This window comes from Malus sylvestris, chromosome 9 (genome assembly GCF_916048215.2).
Source record: "Malus sylvestris chromosome 9, drMalSylv7.2, whole genome shotgun sequence".
Classification (NCBI taxonomy): domain Eukaryota; kingdom Viridiplantae; phylum Streptophyta; class Magnoliopsida; order Rosales; family Rosaceae; genus Malus; species Malus sylvestris.
The window spans coordinates 15,741,037-15,761,159 of NC_062268.1; the positions used below are offsets into that span (position 1 = coordinate 15,741,037).

At 38.8% G+C, this 20,123-nt stretch overlaps 1 protein-coding gene across 1 annotated transcript; it reads right to left on the reverse strand.

Moving 5' to 3' along the window:
- Window positions 1-4,421: 4,421 nt before the first annotated feature.
- Window positions 4,422-6,214, reverse strand: LOC126582696 (extensin-like). Its single transcript, XM_050246866.1, has one exon. It carries the CDS (start codon window positions 5,423-5,425, stop codon window positions 4,877-4,879), a length of 549 nt encoding a protein of 182 aa, XP_050102823.1. The 5' UTR covers window positions 5,426-6,214; the 3' UTR covers window positions 4,422-4,876.
- Between the last annotated feature and the right edge of the window lie 13,909 nt (window positions 6,215-20,123).

Genomic DNA, 20,123 nt, shown 5'->3' on the forward strand with positions numbered 1-20,123 from the left:
TTATCCAGCAGTGATACTGTTCCTTTACCCTTGTGGGTAATAATATGGGGTAGCTAGACCTTCAAAATTTATGTGTCTAAACTTTGTTAGTGCTGTTTCTTTGCTATTCTTTTACCCGTCTTGGTCAGAGCGATGTAGTGGAAGCTGCAAGCTTCACGTGCTCAACTTTGGCAGAGAACTTTGGCAAAGTTATCTGTGATACACATGAACTACTATTGCGTGTGGGAAGTGGGTGATTGAACAGTAAGACTCATGTGCTTTCTACTTCACCAGAAGTCTTCGACAGAATGCCCATAATTTCCGCAAAGCTGAGTGTGCGTGTGACAGGTGCTGCCAAGGCTGGAAAAGTAGGTGCCTCTTCGATTTCTGAGATCGGCCCTCGTGGTCTCTGAGCAGCCCAACTTTTGAGAAAGCAAGCGCCTCTTCGATTTCTGAGATCGGCCTTCGTGGTCTTTGAGCAGCCCAACTTTTGAGAAAGCAGACGCCTCTTCGATTTCTGAGATCGACCCTCGTGGTCTCTGAGCAGCCCAGCTTTTGAGAAAGCAAACGCCTCTTCGATTTCTGAGCAGACGCCTCTTCGATTTCTGAAGCTCCGTCGAGTGCAGATTTTTATAGGGGCTGGCATTAAGTTCCAAAGCACACTTGAATCTCCACCAGTAGAAGCTCCATTCTTACACTTCTAAGATCTTGATTTGTTCGACCTCTTCTCTCTTCAACACCTTTGAAAATGTCTGGCCCCTCCGACCGTCGTTTTGACTTGAACCTTGTTGAAGAGGCAGCCCCGCCTTCTCCAGACAACATATGGCGCCCATCCTTCGTCTCCCCTACTGGTCCTCTTACCGTTGGGGATTCCGTTATGAAGAATGATATGACCGCTGCGGTGGTGGCCAGGAACCTTCTCACTCCCAAAGATAACAGACTACTTTCCAAACGATCTGATGAGTTAGCTGTTAAGGATTCTCTGGCTCTCAGTGTTCAGTGTGCAGGTTCTGTGTCTAATATGGCCCAACGCCTATTTGCTCGAACCCGCCAAGTTGAATCATTGGCGGCTGAAGTGATGAGTCTCAAACAGGAGATTAGAGGGCTCAAGCATGAGAATAAACAGTTGCACCGTCTCGCACATGACTATGCTACAAACATGAAGAGGAAGCTGGACCAGATGAAGGAATCTGATGGTCAGGTTTTACTTGATCATCAGAGATTTGTGGGTTTGTTCCAAAGGCATTTATTGCCTTCGTCTTCTGGGGCTGTACCGCGTAATGAAGCTCCAAATGATCAACCTCTGATGCCTCCTCCTTCTAGGGTTCTGTCCAGTACTGAGGCTCCGAATGATCCCCCTCCGGTGCCTTCTCTTTCTGGGGCTCTACCGACTGCTGCGACTTCTCCTAAGCAACCTTTGTGAAGGCTCTCTCTTGTTTGTTTATTTTGACTCATGTATATGTACATATTTGTAGCTTATCGGGGATATCAATAAATAAGTTTTCCTTCATTTCAACGTATTGTGTTAAATACACCAAAGCCTTCTTCGCTAAGTTCTTTGAATTTTCTTTTGTTGGAGCTTTGTGAGTGGAGCATGTAGGTTGGGGTAGTGTTCCCTTAATTTCCTAAGTGAGGAAAACTTCTCGGTTGGAGACTTGGAAAATCCAAGTCACTGAGTGGGATCGGCTACATGAATCTTAGAACGCCATTGTGCTCGGTTCTGTGTCATGTCCTTCGTTAGATCCAAGTACTCTAAGTCTTTTCTTAGAGTCTCTTCCAAAGTTTTCCTAGGTCTTCCTCTACCCCTTCGGCCCTGAACCTCTGTCCCATAGTCGCATCTTCTAATCGGAGCGTCAGTAGGCCTTCTTTGCACATGTCCAAACCACCGTAACCGATTTTCTCTCATCTTTCCTTCAATTTCGGCTACTCCTACTTTACCCCGGATATCCTCATTCCTAATCTTATCCTTTCTCGTGTGCCCACACATCCAACGAAGCATCCTCATCTCCGCTACACCCATTTTGTGTACGTGTTGATGCTTCACCGCCCAACATTCTGTGCCATACAGCATCGCCGGCCTTATTGCGGTCCTATAAAATTTTCCCTTGAGCTTCAGTGGCATACGGCGGTCACACAACACGCCGGATGCACTCTTCCACTTCATCCATCCAGCTTGTATTCTATGGTTGAGATCTCCATCTAATTCTCCGTTCTTTTGCAAGATAGATCCTAGGTAACGAAAACGATCGCTCTTTGGTATTTCTTGATCACCGATCCTCACCCCTAACTCGTTTTGGCCTCCATTTGCACTGAACTTGCACTCCATATATTCTGTCTTTGATCGGCTTAGGCGAAGACCTTTAGATTCCAACACTTCTTTCCAAAGGTTAAGCTTTGCATTTACCCCTTCCTGAGTTTCATCTATCAACACTATATCGTCTGCGAAAAGCATACACCAAGGAATATCATCTTGAATATGTCCTGTTAACTCATCCATTACCAACGCAAAAAGGTAAGGACTTAAGGATGAGCCTTGATGTAATCCTACAGTTATGGGAAAGCTTTCAGTTTGTCCTTCATGAGTTCTTACGGCAGTCTTTGCTCCTTCATACATATCCTTTATAGCTTGGATATATGCTACTCGTACTCCTTTCTTCTCTAAAATCCTCCAAAGAATGTCTCTTGGGACCCTATCGTACGCTTTCTCCAAATCTATAAAGACCATGTGTAAATCCTTTTTCCCATCTCTATATCTTTCCATCAATCTTCGTAAGAGATAGATTGCCTCCATGGTTGAGCGCCCTGGCATGAACCCGAATTGGTTGTCCGAAACCCGTGTCTCTTGCCTCAATCTATGCTCAATGACTCTCTCCCAGAGCTTCATTGTATGACTCATTAGCTTAATACCCCTATAGTTCATGCAATTTTGTACGTCGCCCTTATTCTTGTAGATAGGCACTAAAGTGCTCGTTCGCCACTCATTTGGCATCTTCTTCGTTTTCAAAATCCTATTGAAAAGGTCAGTGAGCCATGTTATACCTGTCTCTCCCAAAACTTTCCACACTTCGATTGGTATCTCGTCTGGGCCTATTGCTTTTCTTTGCTTCATCTTCTTCAAAGCTACAACCACTTCTTCCTTCCGGATTCGACGATAAAAAGAGTAGTTTCTACACTCTTCTGAGTTACTCAACTCTCCTAAAGAAGCACTCCTTTCATGTCCTTCATTGAAAAGATTATGAAAATAACCTCTCCATCTGTCTTTAACCGCATTCTCTGTAGCAAGAACTTTTCCATCCTCATCCTTGATGCACCTCACTTGGTTTAGGTCCCTTGTCTTCTTTTCCCTTGCTCTAGCTAGTTTATAGATATCCAACTCTCCTTCTTTGGTATCTAGTCGTTTATACATATCGTCGTAAGCCGCTAACTTAGCTTCTCTCACAGCTTTCTTCGCCTCTTGCTTCGCTTTTCTATACCTTTCACCATTTTCATCAGTCCTATCCTTGTATAAGGCTTTACAACATTCCTTCTTAGCCTTCACCTTTGTTTTTACCTCCTCATTCCACCACCAAGATTCCTTTTGGTGTGAGGCAAACCGAGAAAACAAGAACAGTAAATGTTTGAATAAGGCTCCCATCCACAAATATATCTTCCGGGAACATGACACATCTAAATCAGATAAACTCAGTTCCCGCAGCGAAGGTTGAGTCTGTAAACATTTTTTCCGTAATTAGGAATGTACACATGATAAGACTCCAATGCAGAGTGAGAAAAATAAGAAGGTTCAGGCTGAGAAACATGAAAAATCAAACTCACATCTAATTCCAATTCAATGAACATGACATATGTAATTCACATCTTGCACTCGCATGTTCAAGCTGAGAAACAATTTAGGAACCGGAAACTGCTATGAACAATTCAACTTTGCAGGAAGCAATAAAACTGGGTACGGAACATGTATTTTCCATTGTACCAGGATCAACACATGCATCTTGCAGTGTTTTCATGCCCAGGCTAATTTCTGACAATATACTTAGCTGCTACACTTCCTACTTCAATGGTGGCTGTTCTCCTAAATATATTCAAAACAAGCTGTTCTCCTACATATATACAAAACAAACCTCTTTTCAGGCATGCTTCAGATGCAGCTGGTTCCAGTTTCTGAAGTGAAATTGCTATGAAACATTTTTCAAATACTACCAGAAAACAAATATCAGAGTTTGTAGCAATTACTCCTAAGTCCTAAGTCTAGCATTGTCATGCAGAAGTCAACCGCACCATCGACAAATGTACCATGGTGAGACCAATATATCAAGATATCAATAGTCAAGACAACAATTGGATATATTCGTGCATAGAGAAAAATTTAGATATTATAGTTGTAGTTCCTACCATTGGTATATAGCCACATGGCCAAAGTTAACAGGAAAAGAGAAAACCAGATATCATCGTAAAGGGAGAAAATTAGATATTGTCATTGTAATTCTCCATGATTTCTACAATGTTATACAGTCAGAAGGTCAAAGTTAGCAGGGGAAAAATAAAGGGCAGTAGCTCAAGACACAAATCCTAAAATGGTTTCTTGTGCTTTAAATTATAAGCCGTGTAAACAAGCTAAGGAACAATAACAAAAAATCAACATAAAAGGAAAGAAACATGAAGAAAATTTCAAGCAACAATAACACATTTACAGAGCAACCGCAAGGAGGCCGATAGGAGCAGCCACCAATCCCCCATTCCATTTGCAATTCATATAGATCTGTCTGTGATTCATACACTGCCGCCCGTTCACCAAAGAAAATTCAGTACAAGCCCCAGTATGATGTGCTCAATTGAAGAACTTCCAATCCAATCGCTCAGCGAAACTAAAGAATTTGTGTGAAATCTGATACCAAAATAATCAAGAACAAGTCTCATATCTATCCTTGACTTTTAGAAGCTGCCTTCTCTTGAAAACCAAGAACCCAATTACCCCAATCTGAAGAATGGCAGCGGTACCAACGAACAACAGCCCAATCTTCTTCCCGGCATTGTACTTGTGCCCTCGATGGGGCGGCAGAGGATGTCCACGACCACCATTTCTAGGCTTCGGCCTCTTATATGGTGGGGGAGGAGGCCCCTTCGAATCAATATTGGAACTGATCTGATTTGCGGGCCGATCAGGTGGTGGCGGGCTCGGAGATTCCGTTGGGGATGGCGTGTTCGGAGATTCTGTTGGAGGCGGGTTCGGGGATTCGGGAGGTGGCGGTGACTGGGTCGGAGATTGCGGAGGCGGTGGCGATGGAGCTGGTGGGGGTGGCGAAGATGGTGGCGGTGGGGGTTGCGAAGATGGTGGCGTTGGTGGTTTCGAGAAGCCATTCGCTCCATTTTGAGATTGAGACTGGACAAGAAGAGTACTAATAGAAAACCACAAAACCACAAAGACTAAGCTTGAAAATGGCAGCTCCATCAAAACAATAACCAAAGGATTCGAACTCTCAAGGAAAATTAGGGCTTGGATTTTGTTTTCCAGAGAACTCTCGCATCTGGGTCTAACCCAAAATTCCAAATTTCCTTCTCATCGACTCTGAATTCAAAGAACAAAAGAAAGGGAATACCTTAGGGTTTCTGAATCTGAGCAGTTTTCGAATCAGTTTCCTCTTCCTTTCACAATTCGACCAAAAGGGTCAAATGGGTTCGGCCCCAAATGCTCGATTTCGTCCGCCTGGGGCCTGCCTCTGAAATCTGGGTTCCTGATAGATATGGTCCCCAGAGGTCTAGGGTTTTTTGGGGATGAACTAAATTGATCTTGTTCCAATCCGGATTGCGATTGTTACTTCAGCAGAAAAAAAACTAATAGGTCAAATGGTGGATTGGTCAGAAATGCCTGATTGCAAGTTCAAATTAGTGGCAGAAAGGAGAAAGCTTTTGGGCAAAAGGAATCGTAGGTGTTTGTGAGTTTGCTGTCGAGAATTGGAAGAAAAAATCAAATGGGCAGTTGGAACGTATAGTGGGGGAAGAGTGGGCTCTTGTCCTTGTGATCTTCGCCACCTTCTCAGAAACAGAGAGGGACAGCGAAGGAGGAAGAGAGAGAGAGTCCACGCGGGCTTCAACGGTTGGGCTAACTTTGGTGAATGATTGCCTAGGAAGAATCTTTAAGCTGCGTTTTCTCACAGAGAGAGAGAGAGAGAGAGATTGACCAAAAAAAAAAAAAGAGAGAGACAGAGAGAGTAGACCGTGTCTGTGACTCTGTGTGCATAGCTTTGTGACTCGTCAAATGGTGTGCCATCATGTAGTTGGCGAGAAGAAAAATAATTTCAGAGAGTCCTATGCAAAACTTACTAGTGTCACTTTGACTTACCCAATTAAAAGTTGGAGTCTTTTGATATGGGTCAAAAGTAACAAAAAATTGGATCTATTTCAAAAGTTAAAATTTATTAAAAATTAGACATATTTTAAAAGTAAGCCTATAAAATTAGATATATTTCAAAAGTAGCCTATAAAAATAGACCTATTTCAAATTTTCTCGAAAAGTTTATAACTTGAGAGTTGAGACCCCTTTAGACCAAGTTTATAACTTGACAATGCTTGGCCAACTTCAATGATTGGAGTTAAAATTTTAATTTTAATCTGAAATAGTTTAGTTTGGCCCAAGAAAAGTTTTGCTCCTCCAATTAGGGGTGGGCAAACGGGTCCTGGACCCGCGGGTCGGGGCGGGTACCCGCGATTTGGGGCGGGTAAGGGGCGGGTCCTAAATTTCAAAACACAAAACGGGGCGGGGCGGGGCGGGGCGGTTCTAGAAATAGGAGGGAACGGGCCCCCGGCTCGGCCCGTTTCTAGCAAGAATAATTGGTTTTATCCTCATTTCAGTCTTCTCAGTTCTCATATACTCAGTCACTCACTTTTCCTTTTTCCCAACTAGATCTCTCATCCCGACTCACTCTCACTGTCCCAGCTTCGTCTGCCGCCGCCATCATCAGCTCCGTCCGCCGCTGCCATCATCAGCTCCGTCCGCCGCCGCCATATCAGACCTCGATCCAGGGAAGCTGAAATCGTCTCTTCGTTTTTTTTTCATTCAATTTATAGCGAATTTCTTTGTTTTATGTGGCTTTAATTTTTGAATGCATGCAAGGAATTGGGATGGGGAATGCAATCATGGTCGATGATCTGGAGCTCCTTGTTTTCTAATGTAATCTTAAACCGCTGCTGCTGTGTCTCTCTCTCACTCACTCTCTCGAAATCAATCTCTCTCTGTCGAACTCGAATGGACGAACGACGAAGTCAAACAACTCAAAACGACGAATCAATCATCTCCTCCACCTGACTCAAACTCATATTTGCAGTGCAGTCGAGCTCTGTTAACAGTCCTCTTCAGTTAAGGTAATATGTTTTAGGGATTTAGGATTTAAAATTAAATTAAGGTTTTCTAGATTTAGAGATTTTGTTGGGTTTTGAAATCTTGACCTCTGTTATGTTCCAATTTCAAATCTTTTGTTCAAATGATTTGGGTGGAAGGGGTCGAAATCTGGGATTAAGCATTAGCTGGTATCAGTTTGTGAACCATTATTAAAATGAGATCATATTAATATGTGCTGATGTGCATTTGTGCTTCAACAATCTGTGCTTCAATATTTCTGTAAGTGTAAATGTAATATGTGCTGTTGTGCACTGCAGTGCAGCGGCAGGCTGCACCTCCATTTTATAAAATGATGTATTAAAAAAAAAAAAAAGTTGGACCCGTGGACCCGCCGCGAATCGGCCCGTTTCAAACGGGCGGGTTAGGTCCGGTTCCAAAACTCAAAATCTCTTTACCCGGCCCGTCCCGCCCCGTTACTATTTAAAACGGGTAAGGTCCGGTTCCTCCAAAATTGGGCCCGGCCCGGCCCGTGCCCAGCCCTACCTCCAATGATTTTAACTTAAAATTAGCCCAAAAATATTAAATATAATTTTGTGTGGATATCTTAATTTATTTTTATGAACATCTTAATTTATAAATATGAAGATTCCAATAAATAATAAAAATTAATTAAATATGCTTCAATTTGGAGTGAAATTTGATTAAAATAATTATTTTTTATTATTTAGCCCTTGGATTTAATTTTGGTTAGATTTTTGTAACCGTTAGATTTAATCATATTTGATATCAACAGTTGAAATTAATATATTTATAAACTATATTTTAGATTAAAAAAAAGTGTGAATCTGGACTGTTGGATCAACCAACAGTACAATCTCTACAACCGTCAGATTACAAAATAGCCGTTGGATGGGATAAGGTGGCAAACAAAGTTGTTAGTGATGGATTCCACCCATTGCAGCTTTGCCGCATGCAAGAAAGTAAAGCGATGTGGTTTCAATTTTCGTGCACGTTCATGCTCATCATGGTGGGCCCACAACTAACCTGGCTTATTTTGTTGGATAAATCTACCCAAATTTTAAGTTTTATCCCAATCTCAAATTTTAGATTATTGAAGGAGATTCGTTGGATTTAAAACCTAAAATTTAGGTTATAAGTTTTAACTCAACCATTGTAGCTGGTCTTTTAACTTATTTATATGTAATGCTACAATCATCTCGCCTTTATGAGGTCCTTGAGATAATTGACCTTTACCTTTATCATCTCGCCTCTGGTTCACATTCTTTTCTTCTTCATCTTCACTTTCACTGGGCATGTTCTCTGAGTCCTCAATCCTCAATAAAACCTCATAAAACTCCTGGTAAGTGACACAGGGAGTCGATGTCGCTATAGAATGCCATTTCTTCTTAGTACCTAACCTGAAGCGACGGAGCATCTCGACCTGATTAGCAGCAACTTCTGGATCATATCGAGATAAATTAGTGAACTTCCTGTAATACTCATTTGCTGACATCTTTCCTTGCTTCAAATGGGTAAATTCTTGTTTCTTGCGATCAATGTACTTAGGAGGAATGAACCTTTTCCGAAACAACTGCTTAAACACTTCCCAATCCACTATAACCTCTGGTGTCATCTGATATGACTCTTGTCTCCACCAGGATGCAGGCTCCGAACCCAAAAACCAGGTATTCGTCTCGACCCACCTATTAGAAGAAAGATTCCCTTGACTCTGCATCACAAGGAAAGTCTTCTCGACATAATTAAGCCATTTCTCTGCTCCCTCATGTCCTTCATTTCCTACAAAGTGATTCAGCTTCAAATTACACACAATCTCAAGAAGTGTCCTTTGAGGAGGATGGAACAAAGACTGAATGGCATTAACTATAGCTTCCCCTGATTGAGCAATATTGGGGAAACTAGGCTCAGCTGAGTGACGGGGCTCTCTACGAGACAACATAGTTCTGACAAAATACATCACAAGGATTAGAATATTCATAAACTATACATGACTGCTAAACCTAAGCTTTGATACCAAACTGACACACCCCGACCGAGATCAAGGTATGATGGCCGTTACGTGAGGGTGACGTAGCCATGTGCACAGTACGGAAGCGATAAAGATAAGAGTTATACGAATAAACAAAAACTGAAAGCTACTAATGTGCACTAATAAACAGGAAATGTTAAGAGTGAGATACAAATGTAAATACTCCTAATCAGAGCATAGAAAGTCTAGGTGCAGTCCAGTAGGATGAGTACTAATTATACAGTACCATAAGATGTCATACAATTATTTATATATGTCAGAACCGCCGGAATCCTCGTACGCCACTAACAACAGTCTACCTAAAACCTGGATGGGCGCAAAACAGAAAACGTGAGTAGGCAAAAACAAATGTTTTACAAAACCATTTCATTTCTCAACAGTTTTAACCCTTCGCCGTAAAACATGTATAATTTTTCCCAGAAATAAAATATAAGCATATACATAAATATATATACGTAAATATATCAATTCAATTCATGCTTCACATATTCATAATCATTAGTATGCCATGCCAAGATATAACGGAGTAAGTAATTCAGGTGAGAATAACTTCATGGAAAATAACATATTAGCCGCAACATCTGCATAAATCTGTACGGCTAAATTCATAGCTCATTAATCAATCTAGCCGGAGTTATTACTATGACCTATACGGCACTACACCGCACATAAGTCGGAACTACTAAAAAAGGGTCTGTACGACAAGACTGGGTGTAATATAATTATACTCGATACTACTCTCTCATGATAGCTGGGTGATAAATCGTTAGTCACCTACGAGTTGGAACCACCTATGATGATCTGCACGACAGGACTGTGCACCTAAATTGGATCCAATATGAGCATATGGTGCGGGATGTGACATTATAATAATAGGCATGTGTCATATCTCTGGCTAATCATTAACACCCTAGGTGCATGTTTATGAGCTCAAAGCTTCTCAATTAATCATCACCTTAATCACATTCACAATTCATAACTCACCTGGGCTTACCTGAGCGTCCACAGCACCACAATAATATATATGCATCATATACTAATTCATATACGAAATATAAATTTAGATGCATGTCATTCAAAGCATACTTTCATTAAAACGCATTTTCTGGGAAAATATCAAGTATATAAATATATACTGAAAACCAAAAGTCCACTCACTGGTATGTCGAAGGGTCGTAGCCCCCGAGTCACCCTTGACTGCGCTCGTCCTGGAGATAAGCCTCCCCTATATGCGAAATAACTATAAAAACGTTATTTAAAGCACATAGACGAAACAAGCTAATAACTTTTCATACAATGCTCAAATGGGGTGTTTGAATATACCAACATAATCTACACAACCTCACGAACATCCCCATATTTTTAGAAAAAATTTCCGACCACCCACGTGCAGGCCAGGGCATGGCCAGACGCACCGCCCACACACGGGCACGTGCCAGGCACACTGACGGTAACAGTGACGCCGTTAGAATATTATGTTAAAAGTAACGGAAATCGTTAAAACTAACCAACGTCGTTAGGAATATTCCATCAAAGTTGATGGAATATTCCGTCATCCCTAACCTCAGAACTCCGGCGACCGTCACCAGCGCCGGAAACTGGGAATTTCTTTAAACCTTGATAGCTCACTCGTTTTTCAACCAAAATTCATGAAACCAATACCAAATTGAAGCTCTTAACTTGTAGAACATTTCCTTACCTGTTTAAAGCCCCAAAGATCACTGAATCTCGCCGGAGAAATTTGAGGAAAACCGGCCAAACTTGAAACTGACGACCCCGACGTCCAAATCGCTTGGTTTTTCTTCTCCGAGCTTCGTGAGGGCCTTCTAAAGCTCCCTGTGAGCTTAAAATCCACTGAAACCTTCACATTTACGTGTGCATGAACAGTGTACCAAATCAGAGGTTAGAGTTCTCAAGGTTTTTGAGGTTTTCAGGTCTTAAAAATGGTACAAATGGACTCAGAAGCTTGTAGGGAATAAGAATCTTACCTTTTTAACGTTGATCCGTGCGTGAGTGGTGAACTTGACGTTCGTCCGTACAAGGTTGACGGAAACATGAGAAAATCAAGAGGGAGGAAAGAGAGAGAGTGCACGAGAAGGAGAGAGAGAGAGAGAGAGAGAGTGAAAGTGTATGTGTGTTCCACGTGGGTCACCAACCAACCAAAGAAAATAACATCTAAGTCCCAAAGCATAACACACACACACACACACTACAATTTCAACGTCCAAGGATAACACCCTCCTTTTACATTGTCGATAGTAATAATTCGGGACGAGCTGTGACATGTTGTCACTCCCTTCTCGTCTTCCCCAAACCCATCTCAATATACTAGTTAGGATTATTGACAACAACAAAAAAAAAATTAAAAGAATCAATAGAGAAATAGGTGAAGAAGGAGAAAATTGATTTTTGGTTTAGGCAAAAGTAATAAAAAATAGCAAACATTTCTTGGGTCTTAAAATATATTTTTGTTTGTGGCTTAGTTTGGCACTATCCCAAAAACTTCACACAACTCTTATACCACTTAGTGCAAAACAAATTCACCTTAACTCGCAAAACGAATACAGTTCAAGACAATTCGTTATATGTAAAGTGGCTGAGTGGAAATACTTCACCAAGAAAAAGATTAAATTCTTTTAAACCAGTCTTGAATCATTTGCAACCTATTAGAAGTGTCCTGATGTTGGGATGACCTTCTAGGCTCCGAATATGTTTTAGGCCAATGAAAGTTTATATTTATGTGCGTGTTTAATGGACATAAATAAGAGAATGAAGAGATCAAATAACTTAGAAATATGAGTGGGAGATGGAATCAGATTAACTAGCCCCTCTAATTAATCAAATTTCAAATTTATAGATATATAATTATGAATTTCAAGGAGAAACTCGCGCTTTTTTTTTAATTTCCTATCCCTTTCGAAATCAATCTCTCTTTTTCTCAACCTGTGCACTTAGCATCACTTGTCTTGTTAGAGCATATGTAGCTTCTAATATAGGAGTTGGAGCAGGAACACAAGTAGGACCTCATATGAATAGGAACTCATATGTTGTGTCACAGGTTCTTAATGTGTGATCAAATAACAATCCAATTAATTAACGTATTGACATAAAATCCGTTATTTTCTTATCGTTTTAAGTTAAGAAATAGATCGGGTAAGAAATTGTCAAGTCTAAAAATCATGTTGGTCTCCCAAGTGCTCCTTTCCAATTGCTTCCTTTTCATCGGCCATTGTGGGGCACTGTATAATTTGACTAGTCGTCTTGAAGTTTCCTTTTTCTATTTCATTGTGTTAGTGAATGTGTCACGTACTTGTGATCATGGTCTAAAATATTCATAATATCCCGATGTTTTCATTGAAATTTTCGTGTTTTTGGACTACCCATATTTCCGATATCATCGATATTTTAGACCTTGCTAAGTCACTCATGTATCTTACCATGCAATGTATAAAGTGTAAAATATTGTACTAATTCATTATATATAAATGATTATGGTGTGTTTAAACTTCTTTCATTAATTACTACATATTTTCTACACTCACAATGTTTGCCAGCTCGCTATACAATCAACTTAAATAAGTTATATCTATCATGCAATGCATTTCCTTCCAATTTTTTGTGATAAACTAATAGATAATTGACTAAATAAACATCCTGCAAAGTTTCAATAAAAATTTCCAAGTTTTTCTTACAATTTCCGTGGTTTTTATTCAAATTTTATTGATATCGATAATATCCCGATATTTCTATCGAAATTTCCGTGTTTTTGGACTACCGATATTTTCGATATGATCGATATTTAATACCTTGCTTGTGACATGTTTACTTACCGTAAATGATACGCAAAGTATGAATATAACTCACTATCTTGATATATTTTGCGTTTATTAGCACACACAAAATGGAAAAAATAAGTAAATTGCACGGTGAAATTAGTTAGGCAATACCCAATTCAAACCAGAAATCATTACAAAGGGGATTGTTTATGAATTCGGATCCTCACCGGATCCTCTTTGTGAGGATTTCTGGGATCTGTGAATCAAATCTGTTTATCGTACATCATGCGATCAGAAATCATTTTAAATATTTTTATTTAAAATTAAATATAAACAGTACCTAACAAAAACTGACCACACGATGTATGATAAACGGACACGAATTACGGATCCCAGGATCTTCACCAAAAGGATCCGAAGAGGATCATGTTGGATTGTTTATGTCATGTATGAATAACTAGGTATTTTTCTCATACCTTTCTTGGTGATCTCATACCTACTTGCTCAAGTATGAGTACGACGTAACCATTTCTCAGGTACATTTGACTTACTTTTTCATTTTCTATGCTAGTAAACGCAATTATATATACGAGAATTGCAAATAACATCATTGTCAAGTATCGAAGACCTCATATTTACAAGCTAAATAAAATATCAATTACCATATTGCTAATTGCAATACGCATTTATATTTTTTAATTAAAAAGCTTTTACCCCTAATCCCCTGGGGGATAATTGGTCGCCGGCTTGCAAGTAGGAAATGTCATGCTTAAGACAAATTAGGTCAGTTTATTTATTTAATTTTTTTTTTTTGGGAAACAATTAGGTCAGTTTTTTAAGTGATCTATTTCTCAGTGATCTGGATCTTAAATAAAATATAACCTATTTGTATTAAATTCTTCACACCAGCACCAGCAGATTGACAATCTGATTCCTCAAATATATAAAAATTAAAATAAAATAAATAGATCACACATTGTTTACATTATTTAATTGTCTTTCCTATCCACCATTTCTTAATCATGTTCTCATCACCAAATTCAATGGGTGGTACAGCCAGTGAAGCCACGGAGAAAAAGTCATCTCCACTTTCAATATAAAAAAGTTAATTTTTTTTCGTATCTGACCGTGCATTGGCGTACCATTTGCCTCAAACGTCAAAAATACATTGTCGTCTCATGCGGTACTCGAACTGCATGAAAGAGAAATTAATCTGTTATCAATACATTATGAGATCCCTCCTATATTCAATAAAACTAGAAATTGATATAGAAATCTGTATTAAAAGAGGTAGAAATTCTGTGGAATCCAAAGGGCTGCCTGGCAATCTGGTGGCCTGGCTTAAAAGACAGTTTAGCAAGCTCCTTCCTAATCATGGAACCCACAAATTATCTTCTTAAAGAATTTTGTATAAATTAAATGAAACTATGGAATAAAATAGGGAGAGAAAATCTTCATCATGCTAATTAAAATATGCATTGCAAAGTGAATTTTAATTGAATCTTCCAGCTGGATCCAGGAACATAAGTATGCTTTACAAAGGGTATAAACACTTTGTGAATTTTATCAAAAGTTCATGGCTTTGCATGCAGGAAAGAAATCTAATTGAACAATAATCATGAAATTTTGTTTGTGCCCTTGTTTTAGTGGGTCTTTTGTTGGGCTTCGCTTGCTGTTTGATGTGTTTAAATTGCATGGAGAGTTGTTGGGTTGGGCTTAGCATTCAACCCAAAGGCCAACCTTTTCGGCTCTCACATATGGGTTTATGGAGGCCAACACAATTTCCATTGGACTTAAGGATCAAATGAAAGGAAAATCCAGAAGACCGAGGTTGATTAAAAATCTAACCACAATACCACAATAATAATGAGATTCATTTTCATGGTTAAACAATCACTAAAGAGTAAATGCCACGTACAATCAACATCTATGGAAATAAATTTGTTAATTAATATTGATGCGTACAGATTACTATATATCACTTGTCATACAAGATGATACACTGACGTGGTACAAAAATCTGATCCCCTAACATTTTCTATAATTAAAACTTTGTATTGAAGAAATAAAACCTTTTTTTTTAATTACTCTTATTGCACTACATGTGAGGATTTTTGTTTTATTTCAATACTTCGATTTTTCTTAGTGTTTGTCAATGTTGACGCATAAAATTGAATCAAAATAAATATTAAATTTGAGTATATTCAAGAGGAAATTAGATTTAAGCCCTCAACTTCTATATTTATTGGTTAAATATTTTTGGTTTTTAACTTTTAATTAAAGCGCTCTAAATTTTGGTTGAAGTTCTTTCATCTTTTTCATTTTATTTTTTTAATTTTCATCTAACATTTTATATAGAATTTAACGAAAATAGAGTTTTTTTGAAATTGACACCTAGGATCCGTAAATTGATGAAAATTGAAAATAGATTTGAATTTTCTAAAGGTAATTGCATAAGCGTGAACTAAGAGTCTCTCTTTTTAGTATAAAGTTTGATTCTTAAGATTTTATTGTTAAGAATTGACAGAATATGATTTTAGAACAAATTTTAATGAAAAATTATATTCTGTTGAGGATTATACATAATATACCATTAGTATTGTTCGTACCAAAATTAAAATAACACAACATACTAGTAACTTGATACAATAAAAATAAGAATTACATAACGTACCAAAATACTAATACATACCCAAATTATGATAACATAACGTACCAATAATTTGTACATTATATCTAATATACATATGAGAGTCACGTGATTAAGAGGATGTTGTAGGATCAGAAGGGCTTGGGACCATTTATAGAATGGACATGAATAATTGTAGAATTTTTGCTTTTTGAAAAATTAACAGAAATCGGGAAGGAAGTGATAATTATAAATGTTTTAATTAGAAAATTCAAATTTGAGGCGTCTATATCAAAATGCATTTATATTCAAGTTCAATTTGGAATATACTTGGAGAGACATGGACCTAAAATCTTACAGAACTTGAAGTTGTTTTGCAAAGACCTTTGGCATTAGTATAATATGTATACTTATGGTTATGAGGGTCCAGTTTCTTTCTTTCTCTGTAAGCAGTTGGTCAATGTCCTTGGCATCTTTTTGGGATCTTTTTCTCTTCTTTGTAGGATTCTGGACTTGAGGTATTGTTTGCACTCACTCAACCGGCGTAGATGGAAATTGGTATCAATATTCACTAACATTATCAGTTGTCGGGGCACTACACTAATTGCATAAATAATAAAAGATTTTTTTAGGGTAAATTATACTTTCATACCTCAGGTTTGGGCTCTATTTCAATTTCTTACAATATATTTAAAACATTTCATTTTCATACCTTAAGTACTATTTTATTTCAAAATAATATATCCGTTACATTTTTCATCCATTAATTCTTTAAATGTTGACGTGGCTGCCAAATATCTGCCACATGGCAAAAAAAATTAAATTGTTCTTTAAAAAAAAACCTGAATTTTTACAAAAAAAAAATAAAAATTGAAACCCAGCGATGTGACATCCCACTTCACCCAGGGGAAGGATCCTTAAATGTATATTCTCATCCCTACCTAGCACGAGACCTTTTGGGAGCTCACTGGCTTCGGGTTCCATATGAACTCCGAAGTTAAGCGAAAAGGAAGCCAGAGCACTCCCAGGATGGGTGACCCACTGAGAAGTTGCTCGTGAGTTCACAAAAACAAAACCGTGAGGGAATGGTAAGCCCAAAGCGGACAATATCGTGCTACGGTGGTGGAACGACTCGGGATGTGACAAATGGTATCAGAGCCAATCTCTGGGCGAAAGTGTGCCGACGAGGACGTCAGGCCCCTAAGGGGGCCTGAGAAGTTGCTCGTGAGTTCACAAAAACAAAACCGTGAGGGAATGGTAAGCCCAAAGCGGACAATATCGTGCTACGGTGGTGGAACGACCCGGGATGTGACAAATGGTATCAGAGCCAATCTCTGGCCGAAAGTGTGCCGACGAGGACGTCAGGCCCCTAAGGGGGGTGGATTGTGACATCCCACATCACCCAAGGGAGTGATCCTTAAATGTATATTCTCATCCCTACCTAGCACGAGGCCTTTTGGGAGCTCATTGGCTTCGGGTTCCGTAGGAACTCCGAAGTTAAGCGAGAAGGAGGTTAGAGCACTCCCAAGATGGGTGACCTACTGGGAAGTTGCTCGTGAGTTCCCAAAAACAAAACCGTGAGGGAATGGTAAGAATGGTAAGCCCAAAGCAGACAATATCGTGCTACGGTGGTAGAACGGGCCCGAGATGTGACAAGCGACCCACATCTGCAAGAAGAAGAAGAGGAAGAGGGAGGAAGAAAGAAAGGAAAAAACCCCCCAAATCCCACCCAAGCCACCCCTCCCAAAAATCCCCCTAAAATCCTGGCCAAGATTAGGTGGATCTACCACAAAACCAATCCTAAAATCATCTCAAACTCAAAATATTTTCAAAACTCACCCACACTGAAAATCACCAGATCGCGGAGGGAGGAGGGTCGCACGAGGAGAGGGGGGGTTGGTTTTTTTTTTCTTTTCTTCCTCCCTCCTCTTCCTCTTCTTCTTCCTGCTACAGATGCGGGTCGTGCTCAATTTTTTTTTCCCTCTTCCTGCTTCTTCTTCTTCTTCTCCCTCCTCATCCTCTTCTTCTTCTTGCTGCAGATGCGGGTCGCGCTTAATTTTTTTTTTTCCCTTTTCCTGCTGCAGATGCTTCTTCTTCTTGCAGATTGCAGATGTGGGTCGCTAGGGTATTCTTTTTTTTTTTTTTTTTTTTGTGTGTGTGTGTAAAAATTCATGTTTTTTTGCCACGTGGCAGACATTTGGCAGCCACGTCATCATTTAACGGATCAATAGATGAAAAATGTAACGGAAATATTATTTTGAAATAAAATAGTACTTAAGGTATGAAAGTGAAATGTTTTAAAGATGTAAGAAATTGAAATAGAGCTCAAACCTGAGGTATGAAAGTGTAATTTACCCATTTTTTTTATGTATTCTTTGAGCTACATTCTTAATGATCATAAAATGAAAAACATAGAGTGCGAGAAGAACCAACATTTCATTATTTTTACTACCTACAAGGTACAACAATCGTTTTAGTAAATTACTATGTAATTTGTATGATTAAGATTCGGATTGATAGATAAAATCTGTTGGATAGATTGGATGTTACTTACCCCCCCCTCCCCGCGTGTTTAAAATATCTATGAAATTGTCGATATTTTTGTCGAAATATTCGAAAAATCATGGACTGATATGGAAATAGGGGTAAAATAAAAACTTCACCTTATGTTTACTGATTCAATACAGAAATTTTGTTGGAATTCATTGGAGATTTCGAACTTCTAAATTTTTTTTGAGAAATTTTTCTCTAATTTTGATTAAATTTGCAATGGGGTGGGTATATGAGTAAATATATCAACCCGTTGCAAATTTTCATAATTACTCTTGAATGCAATCAATATTTCCATAAATTTGTATATCGATATTTTAAACACTACTTAATTACACCTATCATTACATATTTCGCACCTCCTCTTTAGAAATTTCCTATTATCTTTAACTATATTCACATGGGGTGTGATATCCACACACCCCGTTTTACTTCTCACACACATTTTTAATTTTCGGCCGTCGGATCGGATGAATTGAAGAAAATCAACGGATGGAAATTATCAAGAGTGTGTGAGAAGTAAAATGGGATGTGTGGATAGCACATCCCTATTCACATCTTCAAATTAATCTCTTTAACACTCAAACGTTAAATGAAAAAGTAAAATTGCATATGATTTAATATTTTAATAAATAGGCTGTTGTGTTTATATTTATGCGTCACGAGTTCGAAACTCCACCTCTTCTAAATTAATGTAATATTTTGGAACCTTCTCTCCCACCTCCTCTTACTAATAGTAAAAATATAATAAAAATGAAAAAATAAAATTAAGATTGGCCATGGCTATCGGACGAGAAAGAAGACATTCTATGAAATTTTTGGGACAGAGAACAGTGAATGCAAAATACAAGTACGCTTGCAAATGGCATGCATGCTATGTTATTTGACCACTTTTTGTCCCCAAAATTACAAAAGTAACCTCAATGAAAGGAGCAACGTTCACATGGGAGAGAGCAGGCCATAGACCACAGTGCAGTGTAGCTACTATTAGAGCACGGAGCACGTTTGGCCGGATCTAATAAGCCTTTTACTGGAGGCACGGCAGGCAGCTGCATATCGCAGTCTCTCTTTTTACGGTGTCCCAAAACCAATGTCAGCCAAACCGTCCTCTGGCTCTTGCTTAGCAAATGGGTCTCACCCAAGGACTTGGATTTTCTGCCCTCCCATTTCGGTGCCCTCCTCGTGCCCTCCTGTTTTGTGTGGTCACGGTTAATCCATGCTAACATTTTATATTGTTTTTTATAAAAATAATAAGACAAAAAAAAATAGTAATATAAAATATTGACGTGGCTTAACCGTGACCACACAAACAGGAGTGCACGGGAAGGGCACCGAATTAGGAGGGCAGAGAATCCAAGTCCCTCACCCAAAGCCTCAAGCTTTTGTCCCATCAAAATTCCAAAACCTAAAGAATTCATGAATACACTGTTATAGTCCCATCAAAATTCCAAAACCTAAAGAATGCATGAATACACTGTTATAGTAATATTTTGTGTTAATGATATTATGATACAACAGAAGATGAATGAACTTTACCCTCACTATATTATTTTTCAAAAAATACTACACTGTAAATGCACTAGTGCCATTGAAGTTGCTCTTCTGAAAATGAATAGTAACAAATTGGTCATTTTCCCTACTCAAAGTTCGCTATATAGATGAGAGAGAGATGTTGGAATTGCAGAGACACATGAAGAGAATAAGGTGTGGTTTGAGAGTGAGGTGCTTAAAAAAAAAGCACCCATGAAAAAAAGCTATGAGGGTTTTAATTGTTTGGTAAACTGAAAAAAAAAAAGGCTTATTTGGGAA